This window comes from Calliphora vicina, chromosome 1, assembly GCF_958450345.1.
Source record: "Calliphora vicina chromosome 1, idCalVici1.1, whole genome shotgun sequence".
Taxonomy (NCBI): Eukaryota; Metazoa; Arthropoda; class Insecta; order Diptera; family Calliphoridae; genus Calliphora; species Calliphora vicina.
In genome coordinates this window covers 169,919,820-169,944,695 of record NC_088780.1, presented here as the reverse complement: position 1 = coordinate 169,944,695, position 24,876 = coordinate 169,919,820, and the positions used below count along the sequence as shown (strand labels likewise).

Below are 24,876 nucleotides of genomic sequence, written 5' to 3'. Positions count from 1 at the left end.
CCTCATATTGATATTGATTTAGCCAAAAAAAACTTGACTTAAAACAAGTAAAAGTGCTATATTCGGCTGTGCCGAATCTTATATACCCTTCACCAAATTATACTTCAAAATTTTAAATATTTTTAGGTAAACAAAATTTAATTTTTTTTCCAGTTGTTTTTTTAATTTTTTGGAACAAAAATTTTTTCGATTGTTATTTAAAATTTTTTTTTTTTAAAAATTTAAATTTTTTTTTTTAAAATTTAAAATTTTGTTTTTTTAAATTTAAAATTTTTTTTTTGTTTTTTGAATTTTTTTGGTGAAAAAAAAAATTCGGTTTAAATTTTTTTTTTAAATTTTGACCCATTGTAGGTCCATCTTACCATGGTCTTATATACGTCGTTGCAAATGTCTTTGAAATATCTATCATTAGATATCCATATTGTCTATATTAATGTCTTAGTAATCCAGATATAGGTAAAAAATTGGTCAAAAATCGAGGTTGTCTTGGTTTTTTCCTCATATCTCAGCCATTTGTGGAACGATTTTGCTGATTTTAAATAGCAAAATTCTCGAAAGCATGTCTGACAGAATTATTGAAGATTTGTATCCCGAAGATATCTGGGGTCTTCAGAAAATTGATTTCAACAGACAGACAGACGGATATGGCTTAATCGACTCCGCTATCTATAAGGATCCAGAATATACTTTATAGGGTCGGAAATGAAAAATGTAGAAATTACAAACGGAATGACAAACCTATATATACCCTTCTCACGAAGGTGAAGGGTATAAAAACATCAGTTAGGACATTTCTATATTAAGGTAATGATGATATGTTGATTTATTGTTGGCTTTAAAATTACATACAGTAGCCCAAGAAAGTCTACATACAGGAAAAATTATTATGTTACTTTAATTTAAAGCAGTTTTTCTAGTTTTTTTTTATGAGATATATAATAATAAATGTCTTATGTCGATTTTAGCAAAAAAAAATTCAAATAACGCCCAAAAGTTCACAGTTATTAGAGTTATTGATTCTGAGTAAAATAACGAAAAATCTATTCTCGGTCACGCCTACTTTTGGGTGGGCGGGACTATTAAGTTTCATAATATTTTGAACATTAAAGCCAAAAAAACCAAAAAAATGTTCGTTATTTGACTCAGAATCAAAAAATTTAATGACGGTGAAATTTTGGAAATGTTGCTAAACCCGACTTAAGTGATGTTGTTTTAATTTTTTTTAGTGTGAATTTATTTTTTTAACAAATATATTTCACTACTTTTAACTTACAAATACAGCTTTCAACGAAAGAAATTTAATTTGAATTCCTGTATGTAGACTTTATTGGGCTACTGTATATAGATTTTTAAAGCATTTTTTAGCGTTTGGCCAAAAGACCTTTTTTGACTTTTTCTTGGCAAATATAGTATTTTGAAATATTCTAACGTTTTGTATTAAAATCTAAATTTTCTTAAAAAGCGTAATTAGCTTATTAGCACACTTATCGATATGTTTCTGTAAGGCACGAAATTTAATTTGTTTATTATTATATGGCCCAAACATGTGCACTAAACAAGTGCCATATGAACAATTTGCAAAAATACTTTTAAAAAACAGCCAATGTAGCGGACAAAAAATTGTCCAATCGGCACGACATAACCCGCATTGCAGTTTTTATCTCATGTACTCTCAAATTTCTTCATAAGCTCGTATTATGTGAGCTCCAAAACTAAAAAAGCCGGTCTCAATATAAAGCAATGATCTGCAAAGATCACAAACATCGAAACTTGTACTCGATACCACATCATGACAATATAACAACAATAACAACGACAACAAAAACTCATACAACTAACTCTCTGTAAAAAACAGCGCATAAAAAACAACAACAAAAACATTAAAAAGCAAAAACAAATGAAAGCGTGTATTGGAATTTAAAAAAAGTGTGTTTGACTTACTAAGTCTTCATGAAGTATTGAAATCAAAACTTAAATTTAGTCGAGAGTGAACGTTGGTCAAAAGCGGACAGAAAATTTCAACGAAAAAATAAACAAAAAAAAACTAATCAAAAGATAAAACTAACGGTTTTTTTTTTTGCAAAAAGCGGTACAAATAAAAGTGATTGTAAATTGTAAAAAACATATAATAATTAAAAAAAAAATGCAAATATTGCAACTTGTCATTGTTTTATAATAAATAATAAAAAAAAATGAAAGCATTTTTCCACTTAAATCTATGATTTGAGAAAAACTGCATACTATTGTAAAATATTGTGGTCAAATAATCATCATTATAAATTTATTTCTAATAATACAAAGATTGTGTTAGTGGTCCTAGGAAAAGTTCATTATAAAACATAAATTTCTCATGCTTTTGTGTATTTGAATAAACGAAAAGAAAGTGAAATCGCAAAGAAATAGAAAATTTGAAAAGAAAATTGTCATCTTTACAGATCGACTACTGACTAACCTTAAAAATTTAACAATTGCAAAGAGATGAATGAGCATAAACGGACGATCATCGATCGAATATATTTTGTCTCATCTTGGTGTTCTTTTTTGAATTTTTGTTTTGTTTATTATTTACGCTAGCAAAAACAACAATGTAAATTAACAACCAGCCAACAAACAATAACGACAACAAACTTTATTCGTTTGCCATACGAATATGGCCTAAATATCATGAACAGGTTTTAAAATACACATAAATCAAAAGCATTAACTAAATATAAAGTTATTGTTTACTTCTATAATAACTATGACTGAATTAAATTAAATGAAATATAATTTTAACCTCAATTGACAAATGATTATTGAAAACTTGAACAGAGAGAGGCACGCCTAATGATGGTACAATGATACTTAATCGTGGTTACAAAGTGGGACGGGTCGGGTGCGGGTGTAATGGAATAAAGCGTCTTTCAGCGTCGTCAGTTCATCAACACCTTGATGAGTGTTTCTTCTATTTGTTTAGATTCTTTGATGTTGAAAATTGTATTGTGCTACATATTATTTTTTTTCTATTTGTATTCATTCGTACTCGTACTTGTATATTCGCATTCGCATTTGTATTGTTTATGGTTTATTGATTTATTGTTATTTTGGTTTAAAAGATGATGTTTATTCAACCATATCACATACTTTTAGACACTCATACACATAATCACTCACACGTACACGTACACCAGCAAAGCAAAGCGATCAATAGATATTTAAAAATAATGTCAATACGACTTAACACCCTACTTTTCCAAAAAAAATCTAAGAATTTTAAAACCGCGATCTCGGATAATTTATTATATATTAAGTTTTTATGGGTGTAAAAATTAGGAATTTTAAAAAATTGTTAGATTTTATTTTGAAACATTTGTACAATATAAATTTATTCAAAGTATTGGCCATTGTTAGCTATGACTTTTTCCCATCTTTCTGGCAACATATGGATTCCGAGCCTGAAGAACTGCTCATCTTTTGAGGCCAAGAACGATTCAAGCCAATATCGGATACTTTGTTCTAAAGTGAATCGTATCCCAGAGAGCGAGAGGGAGCGTTCTGCATCGATCGAAACATATAGTAGTACGACGGGTCACAGAGTGAAGCAAAACTTCCCAACCACTTCATTCTAAATATTTTTCAACAAGTATTGCATTTAGGTGGTCGTGCGTTGTCATGATGAAATATTACGGTTTCATGTCTGGCCGCATATTCTAGGCGTTTTTCGGACAATGAACGCTTCAAGCGAATCATTTGTGTTCTGTATAGGTTCCCTGTGATGGTCTGTTCAGATTTCACCAAATACAGAGAATTAACTTAGCGCCATGGATATTTGGCATTGGTGTCGATTCGGCATGTTGGATATCGTCTTTCGAGGTCTCTCGACTTCAATTTCACTGCTTTTGGATGAATGCTGCTCATCGCAAACGTAAGCTTGCTTGAGTAGATCGCTGCTTGTGTAGCTCCCAATGATTTTGCAAGCTCTTCTTGAGTTATACAACAATCTTCATGGAGTATTGCCTCCATTTCTTGGTTTTCAAACTATTTTGGCTGGAGATCTTTAAAAGAGTTTAATTTTTATATGAAAGCGATATAAAAGTACATATTAGTCTCTTTGATAACATTGGAAACAATAAAAATATTAACAATTCTATGAAGAATGAATTTTCAAAGGAATGAATTTTCAAAGGAATGAATTCAACACGTTTGAAGTACTAAGGAAGCCAACGAATTAATTAATACTAGGTTTGGCATTTCTAGATTGTGAAAATCTGTTATTTATAGTCGATTTACATCTGCCCGAAATCTATACCATTTCCAATTATATTTCAGATGTTTCCTTTTATATTTCATAAATTTCTAATGCTATTTTAGAATTTTCCAATTGTATTTCAGAAATTTCTATTTTTATTTCAGAAATTGCCATTTGTATTGCTATTAGAATTTTCAGAAATACAATTGGAAATTTCTGAAATATAAATGGAAACTTTTGAAAGACAATTGGAAAATTCTGAAATTCAATTAGAAAATTCTAAAATATAATTGGAAATTTCTTTATTTCAATTAGAATTTTCTGAAATTCAATTAGCAACTTCTGAAATACAATCGGAAATGGTGTAGGTTAATTGTGATTTTTATCACAATATATTTTATTTTACACGATTTTTATTCGATTTCCCATACAAAATAATATCTATAAAATGGTAGAAAATTGTTTTTTTTTCACAAAAACTTTAAAAAATTTCTTAATTATAAAAACCGGTTAATTAAAAAAGCATTTTGTTGAATAATTCGAAAATAAAACCTATTAGAAACCGGTGGGTACTGTATTATATACTGATACCAATGTAATTTCTGTGGTAATTTCATTAAACTCGTAGATGTCAAATCCGAAAATAGCAGTTTTCTGTCCGCTTTGATATGGATACTCCCTATACATACATATGTATTCATAAAATGTTTATTTGATGTTACATGATTTTTGTAGCAGCAATAAAATTAAATTCAACAATATTAAAACGACATTCATTCTATTGTGACATCTTCATAATTTAAACGTATTGACTAATTAAATATTTGATATAATAACATAAGTATTTTAATCCATGTGAGTGTATCTTAAGGAGTAGGTCATATAAGTGTCGTCAGTGCCGAATACAGCACAATAACATGTTTCTATTTGGTTTCAATTTCATTGTAAAGTGTTAACCACTTCTTTATTTTCAGATTTTCTTTTTGTCAATTTTATTTATTCCATTCATTCACCTGCTTTGCATTAAGATGATTAATGACATTAAATGCATTTAACTCTGTATTTTAAATGCATTTTTATTGTAATTTGTATTTAGGTTGCATGAAGTGGCCACTGGCCAGGCCAGTACATTGTACTACTAAATAATACGCACATTGCAATGAGTATTTCATTCGAATTGAATCGAATCGAATATACTGTGTGTGTGTGTGAGTTTTGAATGTGGGTTCTTTACTTTTCCTTTATAGCTGGTTTAGTTTGTTTACTTCTACTTGTTGTGTGACTCAAAATACGGGTTAGAGTACTTTCTACAGTTTGAGACGCCAGACGGACTTACCTTAACCATGCAACTTGTCCAAGTAATTGCTCTTTGTATTTATTACCGGTTTTATACTCGTCGTACTTTTATATTCTTCTTTGCAAGTTTTATTTAGTTTCTTCTGTCTTGTTGCTTAAATTTCTAGCATTGTTTTGATATGAGCAACAGATCTTTTGCTGGCACGACTAGTTTCTTATTCACAGACACATATTAAACATTAAAAAAAAGTAAACGCTAGAATGTCAGTGGATTTTGTTGTTTATGTATTTGGCTCATTGACATTTTTTTAATTTATGTACATTATTTTATTTAGTTTTTTTTTTCTTATGAAAATTACAAACTTTCCGTTTTTTTTCTTTAAATAATAATTGTTTAGTTTTTCAAAGTGAAAGATCATTAATTATTATTATGTACTTAACTATGAATATATACATTCATACATATGCATACAAAATAACAATTAAGAATTGAATACCCATCAAGGTGGACCTGATGAAAGTTTTAATAATATACTATACAGAGTATATGAACAATACATAACCACTTTCATACATATTTACATTAGACCGATTTACAGCAAGAAGTGATTTTGTTAACACATCTTAAAATAAACCTCGATTTGTATTATGATGTTTCCCAAAATATGAAAAATTCATTAATTTTACAACATTCGAGGGCACTACGAATATCTATTTGACAAAAAAAACATTTCGATATCCATATTGAGTAAGTTTGCCAGATTGAATGACTGATAACTCGCGAACTAGTATGAATATTGAAAATACACTTAACGATTCACATTTTAATTCAAGTACAATTTTAAAGGCCGTATTCATAAACAACATTTTAAAATCAAATTTTGTATGGAAAATTTGCTTTAAAACATTGTTTAAATTTAAAATATTTTTATGAATACAGGGGTAAATGTTTGAAATTACAAAAAAAAAAAATTTAACTTTTTCATAAAAAATCTTTGAAAAATAATACAAATTGTGGAATATCCCAATACTAAAGGCCATGGCGTATATGCCCTTAGAAAAACTCTTTCAAATGATACCCCTTATTGTATATGTTGGCTTGGGAGAAAATGTAAATGTTTGCAAAAAAAAAAACTGAAAAAAAGATTTTTTTAAAAATTTTTCCGCTCGGTTGTCACTAGGTAAACATAATCAATTTGATTTCACCCATTAGCGCGAAGTCTGATTAGGTGCTAACTAATAGCTATACTGTCGTTTAAAATTATTTTTGTATGAAAACTGTCAGTATAACTGTTAGTTAACACATAATCAGACTTCGTGTTAATGGAGGTAAGAGTTATTTGAACCGATTGTAAGCAGTTTCTACAAAGTTTGTCTTTAATAATCATATCATAATTGAGCTGTATTCATAATATGGCTAGACTCAACCATAATATTATTGTGCTACAACCTCAATATGATTATATTACGTTTCAAAGTGTAAATATTATGCGTCGTGATATGCAATCATAATACCGTTGGGCTCAATCATATTATGGTTGTGTTTCAACCATAATATGATTGAGTTCAATAATAGTTTTTACACAACTATATTATGGATGAGATGTAATCATAATATGGTTGGAGTCAATCATATTATGGTTAAACTACTATCGTTATTGTATCGTTACGACCATAATATGATTCATAGTATCAATTACCATGTTTTTACACAACCATATTATCGTTGAGGTGGAGTACAAATATGGCTGGGAACAATCATATTATGGTTATTATATGATCGTTGAATCATAATATGATTAACAAGGGATTACATTATGGTCATATATGAAATCAACCATAAAATCCAATAATAATAATATGGTGCTGTTCAATTATGGTCACATGCTATGTTAAAAATTTGTAGGATTAAAAACGGTGCGAGTCAAGCTAGTTGAAATATAAAGAAGAACTTTCTAAATAAGGATCGAAATAATGCAAATTTAAAATTAACGTATATATAATAAATTAAGATGCGATTTTGGTTTGTAAGATATCTTGGGCCTTCGGAAAGTAGATTTCAACCGACTCTCCTATGTTTAATTACACAGATGCACATACAATTCCGAATAAATTCGAAAATAATCCATAGATTTTTATGATCGATATCTCATGTGGCTTTGCGATAAAGTAACAAATTTAAACAATTTCCGCATATTTTTACATAAAAAATATTTTTTTTGCTTCAATTTGTTATTATAACTCCGAAACTACTGAGCCGATTGAAACGCAATATATATGTGAAAATTTGTACATAGCCAGGGGAAAATGTTTTCCAAATTCAATCAATCGAAAGAAGAACATCAACTACTAATTTCCTGTATATCAAACAAAAAAGTTAAATTTTGTGAAAATGAGCGAATTCACTTAATTGTGAATAAATTCGAAAAGAATCAATAGATTTTTATGATCGATATCTCATTTTGTTGATATTATATGTGGGTTTGTGATAAAGTAATAAACCTGAACAAGTTCGACCGTTTTCGATTTTTCATGAGTTTTTTAAAACATAAAAATTAGATATTTTCACATAAAAAATATATTTTTGCTTCAATTTGTTGTTATAACTCCGAAACTACTGAACCGATTAAAACGCAATATATAAACAGATTTGAAGGTTATGTGAATTTTAACTTTTCTGAGTTTACTTCAATAATATCGGGTTAACCCTTTTTGAGTTATCATAAATTATAAGGAGAAACATCTAACAAAATTCTCAATTTTAGAAAAACAATTTTTTTTTAAAAAATCTATCCATAGAATTCAAAAATGTTGCCACTTTTGTACATAGGTAATAATGGTGCATCAAATCTATATAGTGGTTAGTGAAGCCTTTTTTGCTGTTGACCTGTGTTATCAATGTATATTCTTTATAGGGTCGCAAATGTTGTAGATATTACCAAAGGGATTAAAAAACATATAACCCCACAAGGAGTAGGGAATAAACGTGGTAATACCAATGAAAACTACAGTATAATCGTAAAATGTTTCTTTAAAGACTATGCGTACACCATTTCGTTCCCATTTGTAGCAAATTAATCAATTACTCACACCCTTGACAGTTTTATTTATTTAACTGCACCCAAAAGATTGCATTTATGGATTTGTTTATACTCATACTACGCATACAAAATCGTTTATTTTTTTTTTAAATTCTTTGCACGTGCGCATGCGCAACATGAATGTAATAACCCATTGGGTGCTTTTATTATTTTTGTTTTTGGACAAATTAGAAGCTCAAACAAAACATTAAAGTTTGTGTGTGTAAATTAATCAAAAAAAAAAACGTACTTCAATTGTACATATTTGTTAAATACGTAGTATGAACATTAAAAACAACTCAGGCGATTTCCAACTGAGCTATACTTAATTAACAATGTTTAGATTATTTTTGTTTTTTTTTTTTCTTTAATAAAAGAAAAATTCCCATTTGCCGCTAGTTAAAGTGAAGAATTTTAAAAATATGTTAGTATGTCAGGGTAAGGGGCGTATGTGATGAATGAACATTTACTTTTGTTTTCGTTGCTTTTTAACACATTTGGATTTTATTATCTAAAGGTCTTCTTGTTGAGTTAATTTACATTATTGTTATTTATAGATATTGGAATTTGTTAAATGATTATTTTCAAATGACTTTGATTCGATTTGCGAATATTTATTGCATCTTTTGATATTTTTTGCAACACAAGCTAAGGTAGTAAATGTATGTTTATGTAATTCGCATTTTAATTTTTCAAGGCCAAAAACTTATTTGAAAATTAATTTTTAAGTATTGTTAACTACATACATACATAATTTGTAACTTAATATATTTGTAAATCAAATAGAATTCGATTCCAAATACAACATTACTTATGACTGACCGATATACACAACACAAGTGCAACGCCTTTAATTTAATTAAGTAACTGACCTGCATTTAAATAAAACACAAACAACAAAAAATATACAGACTTGTGTTGTCCATAATTAATTAATTTTAATTGTAATGACTTGTGTATGTCTGTAAATGATAAATAAATAAGTTCAATTGATAAATTTAAAAGTTCATCTTAAAATAAGTTGAATTGTGAAACATGTAGAAATGCAATTTAACATTTAGTTGCATTAATTTGATGAACAACATTGTATTTTTTTCACAAAGTTCCTTTACATTTGTAAAACAAGTTTAAACTGAGTAGTTCAACTTGAATTGATTATCAGAGTATCAAATATATTCAGTCAATTAATAAATAATTTCTAAAGTGTTACTTTATTTTATTCAAAGAGTCTTCAAAATGTACTGCAAGCTTTGGAAAACAGGGAAATAGCAACAATATTTTTATGTTCTGTTTTGTTTTTATGTTCATCGCAATTATAAATTATGTTTTTATGTTCATCGCAATTATAAATTTGAGTATGGTTCACTGAAACATAATTATTTTTATAATGTTTTTCAATCCAAACATTATAATATGTACAGCGCTATAACAAAATGTTGGCCCTAGCATCACTAGCATTTTTCGGGTCATTTTGGAATAAAAACCTCACCAACAAAATCGATTTTTTAAAGTCATCATTTTCTCAAATTTTTAAAGCGGATTTTTTCCCGGATTTAAAAAAAATATCTCCAAACTTTAGCGCGTTTTGTGGATGCCATTTTGATATTTGCAAAAAAATTTAAAAAGTAATGTACAACCATTTAAAATTGCAAATAACCATTAAATATTAAGTCTCTATATGTATACTCATAGCATATTTAAGATTCAAACTAATCTTTAAAAAAACCGGTTAAACGGTTCCGGTTTTTGTCTTCAAAATAACCGGTTAGCCGGTCTATATAAAATTTTTGTTTAATATGAAAAAGGTCTCCTTACATTTATTTTTAGTTGTGGACGTTAATAGGAAATGTGTTATGAATTTTTGTCAAATGCTAATTTTCTATAATATAAATCAATATTTTTAAAAATGGTATCAAAGTTTTTCATAAATATGTTTGAATGAGCTATAGAAAATATATTTCATTAAAACCGGTTTGTCAAAAAACCGAAAAGTTAAAAAAACCGAAACCGGTGAAGTTTAGAAAAATGAAAAAACCGGTTGACCGGTTTTCGATTTTGGATACTCTAGTGGGAATCGAACTGGCATGCTCGATGTTTTTTATGTATTTGAAAGTCTAGCTGCTGCAGTGAGTCTTCATGCACGAGTTATTTTATCGTAAGTTAACAATGGTTTATATTATAAACCAGCTTGACCCGGTGCGCTTCGCTACCCCTGTCGTAGTAAAATAAAAAATGTGAAGGATTTTATAAAAAAATTAATTAATACCGCAAAGTCTTGAGTAGTGAAAATGAGGCAGTGTTGTCAGCTCTTCAAGCTTATCCAAAAAATGTCTCTTATTATGAAAAATGAGAAATAAAAAGGGAGCAGTAAAATTTAATTCTTTGAGTTTTCATAAATTTTCTCATTCTTAAATAAATGAGAGTGTTGTTAGTTTCTCCAAAAATGTATCTTATTAAGAAAAATGAGGCAACAAATTAAAAACTTGAAACTTCCGATATTTATAAGGAAAAAAAATCAGCCAAATCGCTGCTGCCGTTCTCACGTAATGCCGTTACATACATGGACCATTGCATTAGTGTTTTTTGCTGGCGTTTGTGTAAGCTCTGATGTTTTTAGAAGTATAGTTTGAGTGTCTGTAATTCTTATTCGTTCTATAGTTTTATTTGTATAATAGCTTTCCTAAAGCGAACTAGAACAAATTTTTAATTATTGAAAAGTCTCTTACATCGAAAAAATAATGGAAATTTTTGCTTAGTAGCTTGATAATAAAATTAACCGATTAGATTCAACCCTGGATCATAACTAGTGATTTGACGATTTCTTTCCCGAAAGTGATGATTTTTTGCATAATGAAAATATGGCACTATTTTATGAAATAGTTAAAGAATTTTCTGATTTTGTTGGTGAACATGAAGCAATATTTAAATTTTAAATTTCGTGATTAAAAATTTTAAGATTTTAAATAAATTTTTTGGAAAAAAATCACTGTAATTTAAATGCCAGAGATTGTTATTTCGGGTCATAATAAAGATTCTGATCAGACATTCAATTCCATTTTATGTGTTTTAATTAAAATTAAAAAAAACTTCTAAATTGAGCTTTACTGTAATTAATTTACTTAAATTTTAAGAAATTTTTTTGACATACTTATGTATATTAGGAAACACTATATAATTTTATGTTTTCAGTCACCTTTTAAATACAAAATTTAAAATTTTTATTTGAAAAATTTACCTTTTCAATTTTACGATTTGTTTGACGAAATTCGAAATGACGATTTTTTTCTTTTTTATCGGGATATTGACGATTTTTCCCAAATTCATCTGGCAGCCCTGCCCTGGATTCAAATCTTCAAAATGCCAACCGGTCCTTGTAACATAGATACATACATATGTATGTATATCGAGTTAAAAGTAGATATTTCGAGAGGATATCAACAATGTTTAACTTCCGTGGAGTAAAATAAATTATGATTGTTATTATTCAAATTATTACAAATTAGCTTTTTGTAAAAATAACTAAGCTTTTGCGAAATTTTAATTTTTATATGCCTCCTCCACCAACTGTCATAATTGATTGTTATACATTCTGTTGCTCTTAAACACACATGTTCCATGGAAAAACTTATTACATACAATTTGTGTGTGTTTGTTATAGGAAGATTATACTGACACTTTGACTGACATGACGCAACCTACACGTACGTACGTACGAATGAATGAATGCATCTATAAAGTATATAACAATGGCAACGAAATAAATAATAAATAAAAAAATAAATGCAAACAAAACAATAAAAAACCAACTAATATTTGCAACTGAATGCGATTGTTGCAAATAAATAACTACGACTGCTAAGAATAAAAGAAGATCATCATTGTTATGATAATGATGATCATGAGTACATGATCATGACTAAATTATAATGCCATAAAACTCGTACTTTGTTTATCAATTATTTTAAAGTGCAAACTTTAATAATAATGACAATAATGACACAAATACATTAATTTAAATGCTCACTAACTCGCTCGCTCATTCAGCTCTCTCGTTTGCTCATTCTTTAATCGATTGTATTACATTTTATGATGATAATGATGATGATTTTGTTGATGGCGACGACGACGACGATGATGTGGATTTTTATTATTTTACGCCGAGGTTTACCCAGTTGCACTTTATTGCAGCATCTACATACATTTTCACACATAAATAAATATCATATAACAATATCCACACTAAAATAGCATAATAGTGTTTTCTATTTTACCATACAAACCATATGTATGAATGAATGAATGTTTGTCTGTTGCCTGCCTTATTGGCCAAATTGATTAATTCCATTTTTGGATATTTTTTTAAATTATTGTTTATGATCAATTTGGTTTGAGACCGATATTCCGTTATGCCAAATTGTAACAAAACTAGAGAGAAGGTTGCCAATAAAAAACTGATCACGTGATTTAAAATTGTGAAAATAGTGACTGACATTATTCAGCACTCAGATGCCCCAAGTTATTTACAATATTGTTTTGGTGGACCTTCAATATATGGAAAAATTGAAAACTCATCTGTTTCAAAAACGAAGGGCAGTTTTGTGTGAGGTTAGGATAAAAATTGGCGTGTCGCACTAGGGTTAAAATACGTGAGAACATTAAATATTGCCATTAAATAATTGTCGTTGTAATGAGATATAAAAGAGTTTTTAATAACTTTAACATTTTTTAACTAATTTTTAACCGATCGAGCTTTTGTCAAATTCTTTTGTTTTCCTAACCTCACATAAAACTGCCCTTCGTTTTTGAAAAATCGAAAATAAAAAAATAAGGTCCATCTTAAAAAAAAATATGTTATTGTACATTCGATTTAAATTTGCTCATATTGTCCGAAGCAGGCATGATATCTGCAGGAGTTTTGTTCCACATTCGAGTAGTGTGGCTATATAATGAATATTAACTGTAATGAGTTGTACGATCCATTGACCATTCGATCTTTCTTGGATGAAATGTAATATCGACAAAATAGTAAAATACAACTCCTATTATGGCGATGATTGAATGCGTGAATTAAAGAGTTAGAATCGACTTTGAAGAATCGGCCCATACATGAGATTTTTAACTCTAACGATCATGAAGTTCTATAAAATCAATGATTAATGGACGTGCTTAGAGCACTATTTTAAATAATGAAAATTTGTAATATTACTTTATATTTAGGGAGTTAATCTATTTGTAAATTGAGACATTCATATAGATTTGCAAAAGTATGTTCATTAGGATGGTCCCATTTTGGATTTTTGCTGTACAATGTACATATGTCATACATTCATTCAAAAAAAACTTATGATTTGAAAAGAAGTAAGTTTATTTGTCTATTATGTTCAGTATCATTTTAGATGATTGGATTTTTGTTTTAGGATTTATTTAGAGTGATTATGTTTTGTCATGACCTGCATAGAAACATACGTTTTTTGATTTTGAAAAACTCTGTTGATATTTGAATTACAGAATTTACAAAAATTTAAAACGGTTCCATTAAAAAAATCTGAACTATGGAAATCTTATTTGAAACAAAACTGAGAAAAATAAAAAAATAAAGTGCCGACCCCTAATGATAAAAACTGCTTTCAGGTTTGTTCAAATGAGTCCATCCTAATGTACGTGTTTTACTTGTGTATTATATTAATATGATTAAACTAAGATTTGACACTTTAATTGGTTGGATGTTGTGAAATGAAATGAAATGTTTTTTTTTATGGTTAAAAGAGTGCAAATACATTAACATTTACGTGCATACAAGTAATTCTTGTTTGTTTAACAATTAAAACCAATATTAATATTGACTAGGCAGTATTTATGTTTGTATTCATTTGTCCGTAATTCATACGACATGATGAACCTCCTCATTATCATGGAATTGTTTTGTATTTAATTTCCTAATTTTCTCTTTCTCTTTGAACAAGACAAATATCTACACAAAAGCAACATAATGTAATCATATGAACATTTTAAGTATTAACAATAATAATAAACATTTGTTAATACAATATTTAATTAAAGTGTTTATTATTTAACCATTTGAGGGTGATGTGATTTCTATATTTAAAAGCTACAATAAATGGCATTCACTAAACCTGTCTATATTTAGTAAGGTTCAGCCCACAACCGATCATACTAAACAAGCAAAGGCATCTAGTACGAGTTTGTATGTAGTTTTAATCCTACAGTTAAATTAAAACCGATTTGATTGTTAAATATATATAATCAGTATATATATCAAACTAAAATAATTACTGCAAACATTTCAGAGAAAATTTTCTACTCTAGCATATAAAATTCATTAGAAAATTCCATATGAAATTGAGAATTTCAAATTAAAATTGAGAAAATTCCAAATGAAATTGAGAATTTCCATTTTAAATTGAGAAAATTCCAATTAAAATTGAGAATTTCAACTTTAAATTGAGAAAATTCCAAATGAAATTGAGAATTTCCATTTTAAATTGAGAAATTCCAATTGAAATTGAGAATTTCCAATTGAAATTGAGAATTTCAATATGAAATTGAGAAACATAGAGAATAGACATAGAGCGGAAACTCTTATGTCAAAGATCTAACTCAGTTGTCAGAAACCTAGGTGGTGATTATGTATTAGTAGAAAAAACTATGTGAAAACAAAAACAACACTCGTATGTGTGATTATTTTGAGTAATTTTTTTGTTTGAGTTTTTTTTCTAGTTTCCGCTCTATGTTCTCAACTTCATTTAGAATTATCTCAATTTAAAATGGAAATTCTCAATTTCATTTGGAATTTTCTAAATATCATGTATAATGTTCTCAATTTCATTTAAAAATGGTGTAGTATATGAGAACACAGATTGAGATTTAAAAGGGTACAAGAAAAAATACTCATAATTCAATGAGCTTAATATCGATGTAAAAATATCATTCCGAATCAGATGATTTGTAACAAAATGGCATAGATTTGATGTTATTGTGTTATAATTGAATATTTTGCTCCTATGAGTATATAATATAATTTGCGTATTTTTTCTTATTTTACAATGTTTTAATTTTAATTAAAACTTTTTGCGTATGAAGCTTGCAAAATCATTGGAAGCTACTCAAGTAGCAATTTCAAAGCGTTTTCAAGTAGCAGGATTAATTCAAAAGCAGGGAAATTGGGTATCAAATCATTACTTGTGATGAAAAATGTATCCATTACGATAACCCGAAGCGTAAGAGATCGTATGTGATGTAAATATAAATATTTTATGGCGCTAAGGTAATTCTCCGTATTTTGTGGATTTGTACCGAAATCATTTGAATCCAGCATTTCCGAAAAACATGAAACTGTAATATTTCATTATGATAACGCTAAGCCATATGTTACAAAACGTGTTAAAATGTATTTTGAATGAAGTGGTTGGGAATTTATTCCTCACCAGCTTTATAGTCCAGAATGTGCCCCTTCCGACTACTATTTGTTTCGATCGATGCAGAACGCTCTTTCTATGATACGCTTCACTTTGGAACAGAGTATCCGATATTGGTTTGATTCTTTCTTGGCATCAAAAGAATGGAATCCATATGATGCCAGATAGATGGAAACAGGTCATAGCTGAAAATGGCCAAAACTTTGAATAAATTTATATTGTATTGAATACATTACCGCATTTTAAGTCATATAATTTGAAAAAAAAGAAACGATTTCATGCTATATGGTGGAAATTTGCAGCCCAATTATGAATAAATTTCCCCGTGAGTTTTTTCCCTTTTTCCATTTTTCCTATTCAAATTCTATGTTAAAAAAAAGAAAAGGGAAACTTTCGGCTTTTGTTGTATGGTGTTATCAAATGTTTAATTTTGCTACAATATCATAATATTTATTGATATCGAAACCGATCGCATTTAAAACTTATAAGTGCAAATAAATTGCTAAATTTACTAACTGCAGTAAACTATAAACTACAAGATTCAAATACAAAAATGTAATACTATACTAACAATAATATTGCAAAAAAAAAAATAATGTTTATATATTTTTTTAAAGAGGGTTAACTTCGACATCGTGCCAACAACCTTGGCTACGATTCAAACAACTCCACCTCTAACGTTTGTAATGCAAAAACCACCGTAACCACCTCTAATGTGTTCAAATACTTGTTACACTTCCACTTACATACATAGATGTACATTAACATATACAGGTACATATTTATATGTAGATACAAACACTTGTGGTAGAGTATTTCAATATTATAGAAAGTGAGTTGAAAATGACGACAACGACTGTCAGACATATTACAAATCAACTTAACTTGGCCATAATTCAAACAAGTTTTAAATAATAATAATACAACAACACAACTCAACTTATTATATTTTTCGCTTAAGCTACAATAAATAATCAAATGTCTTGTTTTATTACCATTATTTTGTTTTGTTCAATACGTATTTTACCCACAATAACAGAAATAAATAAAAAAAAAACAAACAAAAAAATATACATAAAGAAAAGTTTAAAATATATAAATTTTCTTAATAAAAAGAGATGAAACCTAATTTAGAGTCTGAATCATACATTCCGCCTATTTGTACGAGAGTATCTATCATCTATGTATCCATGAATGTATTAACAGATGTGGCATGAAGATAATCAGTCAAAAGCGTTTGAACCATTAACATGGTGGTATGAATGTTATAAACTCAATTTTATTGTTATTGTTGTTAGATTTTACTTCATTTTAACAATAACAAAATTGTATACCAATTTATTTGACGCCGGAAGCAAATTATTTAAGTCTGTTGTGCTTCGCTTTATTAAAATATTTTATTTCTATTTATTTTGTTATTTTTTGTATTGTGTTGGATTTTGCTCTGGCCTTTTTTTTTTGGTCTATTAGTGATAAAACAAATTACATGGTTGTTATTTCTCATACAACACACAATAATCGTACGAGTTAAACAAATGTCAGCAACATACGAGTACAATGTTGTCTGATTAAACGTTTTACATAAAAAAACTATTTGTAAAAAAAAGTTTATTATCAATTATCATGGTATTAAATCAATGTTAGAGTAAATATGTAATTCAATTTCAATTTTGTTGTGCAAAAATTCAAAAAATAAAAATATTGAAAAACCTCAATGATCTAAAAGAATTACTTCTTAATACAATTTTTAATATTATTGTCCTAATAGATGGAGAAATTAATATTACGATGTCCGTTTAACCATATGTCCATCTTTCAGTATGTTGCACTATAGACAATTCCATCCATTTTAGTGTTTCACATACCCTAACTGTTTAATATATCAGAAACAAATTTTGTTTTTTTATTTTGTTTCTTTCATATTTTAACTGATTAACCGATAATTGGCCATTTTTCGGTTAACCGACTTCGAAAAAAACCGGTTTACCGAATTATTTTAAAAGTTTAAACAATACATTTTTACATATAGCTTTAAAATTTCTTGTTTTTAGTAGTCAGGAATGGTTAATATTTAATAACTATGAATACGCAAAAGAGCTAAGTCCATTTTATTTTTAAAAAATTTTTGACTTTAAATATGTTACTAAATGTAAATTTTTTTTTTCAATTGGTTATCGTTTTTCGTAACGATATACTTCCAATTAAAATTTTTTTTGTAAGAGAACTGTCAGTTCATCTTCACGATAAAAAATAACCAAAGATTGAGAAAATGGGGGTTAGTGTCTTAAAATTTACTGACATTAAATCTTCGGGTAAAACTTGACCCAAATAGAAAATAGATATTTTTTTTCCCAATTTTTTTTTTTTTTTAATAAAAGTCATAAAATATGAAATATAATTTCAAAATGGGTCAAATTTGACCCGAAGACAATAAAAAGGTTAATTATTGGTTTATTCATTAAATTTCAACCATAAAATGTAAATCATACATTTTTTTAATTAAATATTTGACATTTTTTAAATTTATTATCAACTCGACTTTCTGATATAAAACAGAAAATGTTTCGAGTTCCAAAAAAGCACCAATAAGATGCAAGTACTTAACTCTGCTTATTTGTCATTATAAATAGTAATAAAACTGCATTAACAGATTTCAAAAATATTTAAAATCAATAACTTTAGAAAGTTTTTTGTTTCTCTTGTAATATTTCTGAAAAGGAACTTAGCACGTTTGTACACTAAACTAACGAAATGATGAATTGATCTTAGGGCACTGCTACACGTTCAATATATAAATATTGTGATATTTGTATCGCGATCTGGATTTCAGCTATTCTGCGATACATCAATACTATATGCTACATGTTCAATAAATTTCGCAATACTGTATAGCGGCCATATTGTATATTGAACGTGTAAGAGTACACTTACATATATGACATACATAAATAAATCATAATTTTTTTTAAGGAAATATTACATAATTTTTAAATTAATTATCATCTTGACTATTGATATCAAAATCTTTTTTTAATAAAATCTATAGAAACATTGATAAAAATAAAAATTTAACATTTTTTTTTCATATTTCGTGATTATTATTTATAATCTCCCACAATATTTTAGTAGACAAATATATTTTTAACACTTTATTAACTTTCATTAAATAGTAAAATTCAATAAAATAAGATAAGTTTCGTACAAATGTCAACGAAATACATAAGAGTTTTAAAGCGCGTAAAATAAACAAATTGTTTAAGTATTGCCAAAAGGTAAAAGTAAAAAAAAATAAAAATATAACGATATACTATAATAAATAAATAAAACAAAAATGTACCCGCCTCAACAGCATCAGCCAAAAATGCCCATACCAATAAGACCACGATCATCACTATCGACAGACGAACATCATCATCGGATGAAGGAGACACATCATTTGTCAAAAAAACCCAGCAATGCGGTTCTAACATTAGCGGGATTTTGTATATTTTTATTAGTATTATGTGTTTTCTTATTAGGAGCGTTAGTGTATGTCGGTAGAAATATTGTCAATGAACAAAATTATAAAGGTGGGTAAAATATTAAAAAAAAAACTTTATATATACAGGAATATTATACAAAGATTCAAAAATTTTACTTCAGTTTTACAGATTAATAATAAGTTTTTATTATTGAAAAATTCTCAGGAAAACCTTCGTTATAGTTTGGAGTTGTGATTAGTAATTTTTTTTTGGAAATTATCACATTCGGAACAAATTCTAAGGAATCGTTAGGAGCGATTCTTCCTAGGAACGGTTCTGTAATCAGCAGTTTAATCAATGATTTCTGCATGAAATTGTCACCCTTGGAAGTAGTCTGTGGAAGCGATAATTCACTACCAACATTTCTAGAAGTAGTTCTTCCACGACATGTAACAAGTTCTAAAATATTTCCTGGGTTGTATTTATTTAATAATTGCTCTTCATTATGCGTTTATTTTAACATAACAGGTTTATAATTTCCATTTTAAATTAAAAAAATGAAGATATAAATATTTTTGATATTTATAATAAATATTTGTGATTAAATAATTCGACAATTACAATTTTGTCATTTAATCCCATTCTAAGCTTAATTTAAATTATATCTTAGGCAATATTATTACAGCAATAACCTCTAACAATAATAACATCACATTTCATATAATATCTAATTTCAAATGCTAACGGTCATTTTATTTCTTTTACCGATGTGGCAGCACATTGCCACCACTATTTTCAGTTAATTAACGACATGGCATCTCCACGATTATTTGCAAAATTTTACGTCCTCAATTCCCAGTGATTGAATCTGATGGGAATTCTTGTTGAGTTGTTATTGCTTTTATTTTTTTGTCGATTAACTTTATTTTTTTATTGTTTTGAGTTAAAAATTTAAAATCTTTGTGTGATTTTGATTGTACATATTAAAGGCACGCGTTAGTAATACGAAATCTTATCAAATCGTACGAAAATTTGATTTTTCTTTTTTTTAAAAAAAAACAGTAGATTTCACCTACAACGATACAATTATACAAGAGGAGGGACAATTCAATGACGTTTTGCGTTTATCGACCAAACCAATACTAAGATTTCGTCCAGTAACACCAACCACACAATCCCCTCAGAAGTCAAAAGTATTTCTATTCAATAAGACAACAATAGCGCCGTCCGTGATGGCTACTTCGAAGGTATTGCAACATTTGTCATTTCGTTTGCCACGAGAATTGAGGCCACTGCGTTATAATCTGGTACTACAGCCAGATTTAAAGAATAAAACATTTAGTGGAAACGTAACAATAAAACTGGAGGTGATAAAACCCATTTCATACATACCGGTACACTCGAAGTTCCTTTCAGTGGTGACAAAAGAAGTCAAGCATTTAGGCAATGAAGAGATACCTGCACGTATAATAACACCTTCATTAACATTTGAACATCCCCAATTGGAGTATTGGGTCACCGAGTTTGCCGAACCCTTGGAAGTGGGCAACTATTCATTGCAATTGGCTTTCAACGGTTCATTGGTAGACCGTATTGTAGGTTTTTATCAGAGTTCCTATTTGGACAAGCAACGTAATGAAAAAAGGTACACACAAAATGCTTTAACATCATGCACTCGCTTGTTTTTATGTATTTTCTTACGCCGATTTACGAGAATAATAATATTGATAAATTCTTACAATCATAAATATAATGTTTTAGATGGATTGCAACATCAAAGTTTGAACCCACCTATGCTCGCCAGGCATTTCCCTGTTTCGATGAGCCTTCCATGAAGGCTATGTTTACCATTACTGTAGTAAGGCCGACGGGAGACGGTTATCATGCTCTATCAAACATGAATGTTGAGGTAGGTTTTCATGTTTTATACAAATAAGCAATTCAATAATTATTTATAACTATTCTCATTTATTTTCGTTTGTAGGAGGAAAAAGATATTGGCGGTGGTCTAACAGAAGTAACTTTTGCTGAAAGTGTACCCATGAGCACGTATTTAGCTTGTTTCATTGTATCCGACTTTGCTCACAAATCAAAGATGGTTAAAGGCATTTTGGAAGGTCAAGATGACTTTGAAATGCGTGTATTTGCAACAGCTGCTCAAGTTGATAAGGTGGATTATGCTCTTAATGTGGGTGCCAGCGTCACTGAATTCTATATTGAATACTTTAATGTGTCTTATCCATTGCCTAAACTCGATATGGCAGCAATTCCTGATTTTGTGTCTGGAGCTATGGAACACTGGGGTTTGGTTACATACCGTGAGACTGCATTATTGTATGACAAAACTATTAGTTCAAGTGCTAATCAACAGCGTGTTGCCACTGTTATTGCTCATGAATTGGCTCATATGTGGTTTGGCAATTTGGGTAAGTTAAATTGTTTAACTTTTTACGATCTTGTTTTGTATTTTATATTTCTATATGCACAGTGACAATGAAGTGGTGGAACGACTTGTGGTTGAATGAAGGTTTTGCCAGTTATATTGAATACAAAGGTGTTAATCATGTCCATCCAGATTGGCAAATGGTAAGTTTTAAAAATTATATTGTAAATTTTATATGTATGTTTCAATTTAAAATTCGGTATTATAAAGTATCCGAGCATGTTCATTTTCCACCAATATTTATTTCACAATTTTTTTTTCACTAAACCATATTAGTGCTCTTGCATTAAGTGAGAGAAATGTGTAAAATGTTAATTTGAAAAAATTATAAACACTCGTAATATTTAAAATTTATGTTTTATATTTTATCTATTCTAAATGACGTTCATAGCTCGACCAATTCCTCATTTCCGATTTGCACGGTGTAATGAAACTTGATGCCACTTTAGCCTCCCATCCAATTGTACAAACGGTTGAAAGTCCCAATCAAATTACTGAGCTTTTTGATTCTATAACTTATTCAAAAGGTGCTTCTGTTATTCGTATGCTAGAAGATCTAGTTGGAGCGGAGAAATTCCGCAATGCTACCACCAACTACCTGAATAGATTCTACTACCAGAATGCGGAAACTAATGATTTTCTTAGTGAACTGGAGGCATTGAACTTTGATTTTGATGTGAAGTAAGTAAAAAGTGATTATGTATTCTAGGTAAAATAATAATCGGTGTTTCCAAAGGTCAATCATGCAAACATGGACTGAACAAATGGGTTTACCTGTTGTAGAAGTGACCCGTACTGGAAATAGTTATAAACTGACACAAAAGAGGTTCTTTGCCAATCCCGAAGACTACAATGGCAGCTATGAAGATTCTGAATTCAAGTGAGTTAAAACTATTCAAAAGTAATGTAATAATGTAAAAAATAATTTTTAAATTTCCACAGTTATCATTGGTCCATACCCATTACATATTACACCAATACCAACAGTGAAGTTCAACGTGCCATTTTCAATTATAATGATAATGAATGTAAGAAGCTTTTTTATAGGATTTATAACTGGTAGAGCTCATGTTTATTTGTTATTTTCTACTTTAGTAACTGTTACGACTCCTGCCGCTGTTGACTGGATTAAATTTAACAAGAATCAAGTGGGCTACTACCGTGTTAATTATCCCACCGATATGTGGCAGTCATTGACAAAGGCTCTATTCGAGAGTCGTGGTGACTTTAGTGTGGCCGATCGTGCTCATTTGATAAATGATGTTTTTGTTTTGGCCGATGCAGGTCAAGTTGACTACAGCATTGCCTTGGAATTGAGCAAATATTTGGAAAAGGAATTGGATTATGTACCGTGGAGTGTAGCTGCCTCTCGTCTAAGTGCCATTAAGAATTTGCTATACTTTACCGATATGTATCGTGATTTTGTGGACTATGCTCGTCAATTATTGAGGACTGCTTACGACTCAGTGACATGGACTGTTGGTGACGATCACTTGCAAAAGTATTTTCACTTTCTTAGCTAAATAACTTAAATAGTGTTTGTAATATGTTTATTTTTGTTCAAGTCTTTTACGTGTAACTATATTGAATGCTGCTTGTGGTTATGGCAATAATGAAGCTTTGGAAGAAGCTGGTAAACGTTTCACAGAGTGGCTGGTTAATCCAGAAGTGAGACCCAATCCTGATATTCGCTCAACCGTCTACTATTACGGCATGAAAGTTGCTGGCAATGAAGAGACATGGAATCAAGTCTTTGATCTGTTTGTGGCAGAACAAGATGCCCAGGAAAAAGTGAAACTTATGGAATCTTTAGCCGCTATTAATGAACCATGGATACTGCAACGGTATTTTACACAAATCAAAACAATTAACATATTTTAAACAATTCTTTTAAATTTCAGTTACATTAACTTGGCATGGAATGAAAGCTATGTAAGAGGTCAGGATTATTTCAGCTGCTTGCAATATATTGCACAAAATCGTGTAGGTCAACCTTTGGTGTGGGATTATGTTCGTGAAAATTGGCCACGTTTAGTAGAACGTTTTGGCATCAATGAACGTTATATGGGTCGCATGATTCCATCTATTACCTCACGTTTTGCTTCACAAACAAAACTAGAAGAAATGGAAGCATTCTTTGAAAAATATCCCGAAGCTGGTGCTGGTACTGCTGCTCGCAAAGAAGCCTTGGAAAATGTTAAGAACAATATCAAATGGTTGGAACAAAATTTGAAACCCGTTGGTGAATGGCTACAATCTCAAAAAGCACCCGACAGCATTGAGTCATCTACCGCCAATAGCATAAATTAAAAAACATACATTTTGTTGCCTTAATTGTTAGTCTTTAAAGTTGCTTTTTGTATATTAAATTTTTATTTCAATTTCGATCTGTATTATACACTCTTGTCTTCATATGTATATTCTATAACCCTTAACATTAGCAAGACTCTGTTTTTTGTATTTTTTAAATTCATTATTCAGGTTTTAAATGTTAAATAGTATTTTATTAATGTAATATTATTTCTTATCTATTAAATTTTTATTTTATTTTATAGGTTAAAATTATTTAGTTATTTGCTACAAATGCATGCATGCTTATTAATTGGATTCTCAATATCGAATTTTGTATGAAAAAAATATATAAATAAAAAAATTCTTGTATATAATGTATAAAAAGTCTTTTGTTTAGGTACTTTTGCAAAAATCATAGCTAATCACAATCATCATAATTTAGTTTGTGAAAAAAACAGGTGAAATCGAGGATCCATGATCTTGCTCGGAGCTTATTTTTTCCAATCGCTCTATTTTTTTTGTTTAAATTTAATATTCTTTTAGAACAAATATGCTATTTTTGTTCCTAAACAATTTAAGAGAACTTCAATGGTAACTACCGGAGTTGTCATAGAATCTAATCGTTGTCGCAATAGGTTTT

General features: G+C 29.0%; 1 protein-coding gene across 3 annotated transcripts in view; it reads left to right on the top strand.

Annotated features, from left to right (window-relative positions):
• The window catches only part of LOC135948734 (glutamyl aminopeptidase-like), a 30,182-nt gene extending 5,562 nt beyond the window's left edge, over positions 1-24,620 (top strand). Inside the window, exons 1-11 of one of the 3 annotated variants that reach the window (XM_065498152.1) lie at positions 19,332-19,609; positions 20,567-21,146; positions 21,263-21,410; positions 21,486-21,927; positions 21,990-22,087; positions 22,336-22,625; positions 22,681-22,824; positions 22,887-22,972; positions 23,040-23,445; positions 23,510-23,788; positions 23,846-24,620. In XM_065498152.1, coding sequence (XP_065354224.1) covers positions 19,372-19,609; positions 20,567-21,146; positions 21,263-21,410; positions 21,486-21,927; positions 21,990-22,087; positions 22,336-22,625; positions 22,681-22,824; positions 22,887-22,972; positions 23,040-23,445; positions 23,510-23,788; positions 23,846-24,254 — 3,120 coding nt within the window. In that variant the 5' untranslated portion in view covers positions 19,332-19,371 and the 3' untranslated portion in view covers positions 24,255-24,620. Of the gene's footprint in view, positions 1-19,331; positions 19,610-20,563; positions 21,147-21,262; positions 21,411-21,485; positions 21,928-21,989; positions 22,088-22,335; positions 22,626-22,680; positions 22,825-22,886; positions 22,973-23,039; positions 23,446-23,509; positions 23,789-23,845 lie in introns of those variants that run through there. The other 2 variants (XM_065498151.1, XM_065498153.1) reach the window with 2 other exon arrangements.
• The last annotated feature ends 256 nt before the right edge of the window (positions 24,621-24,876 follow it).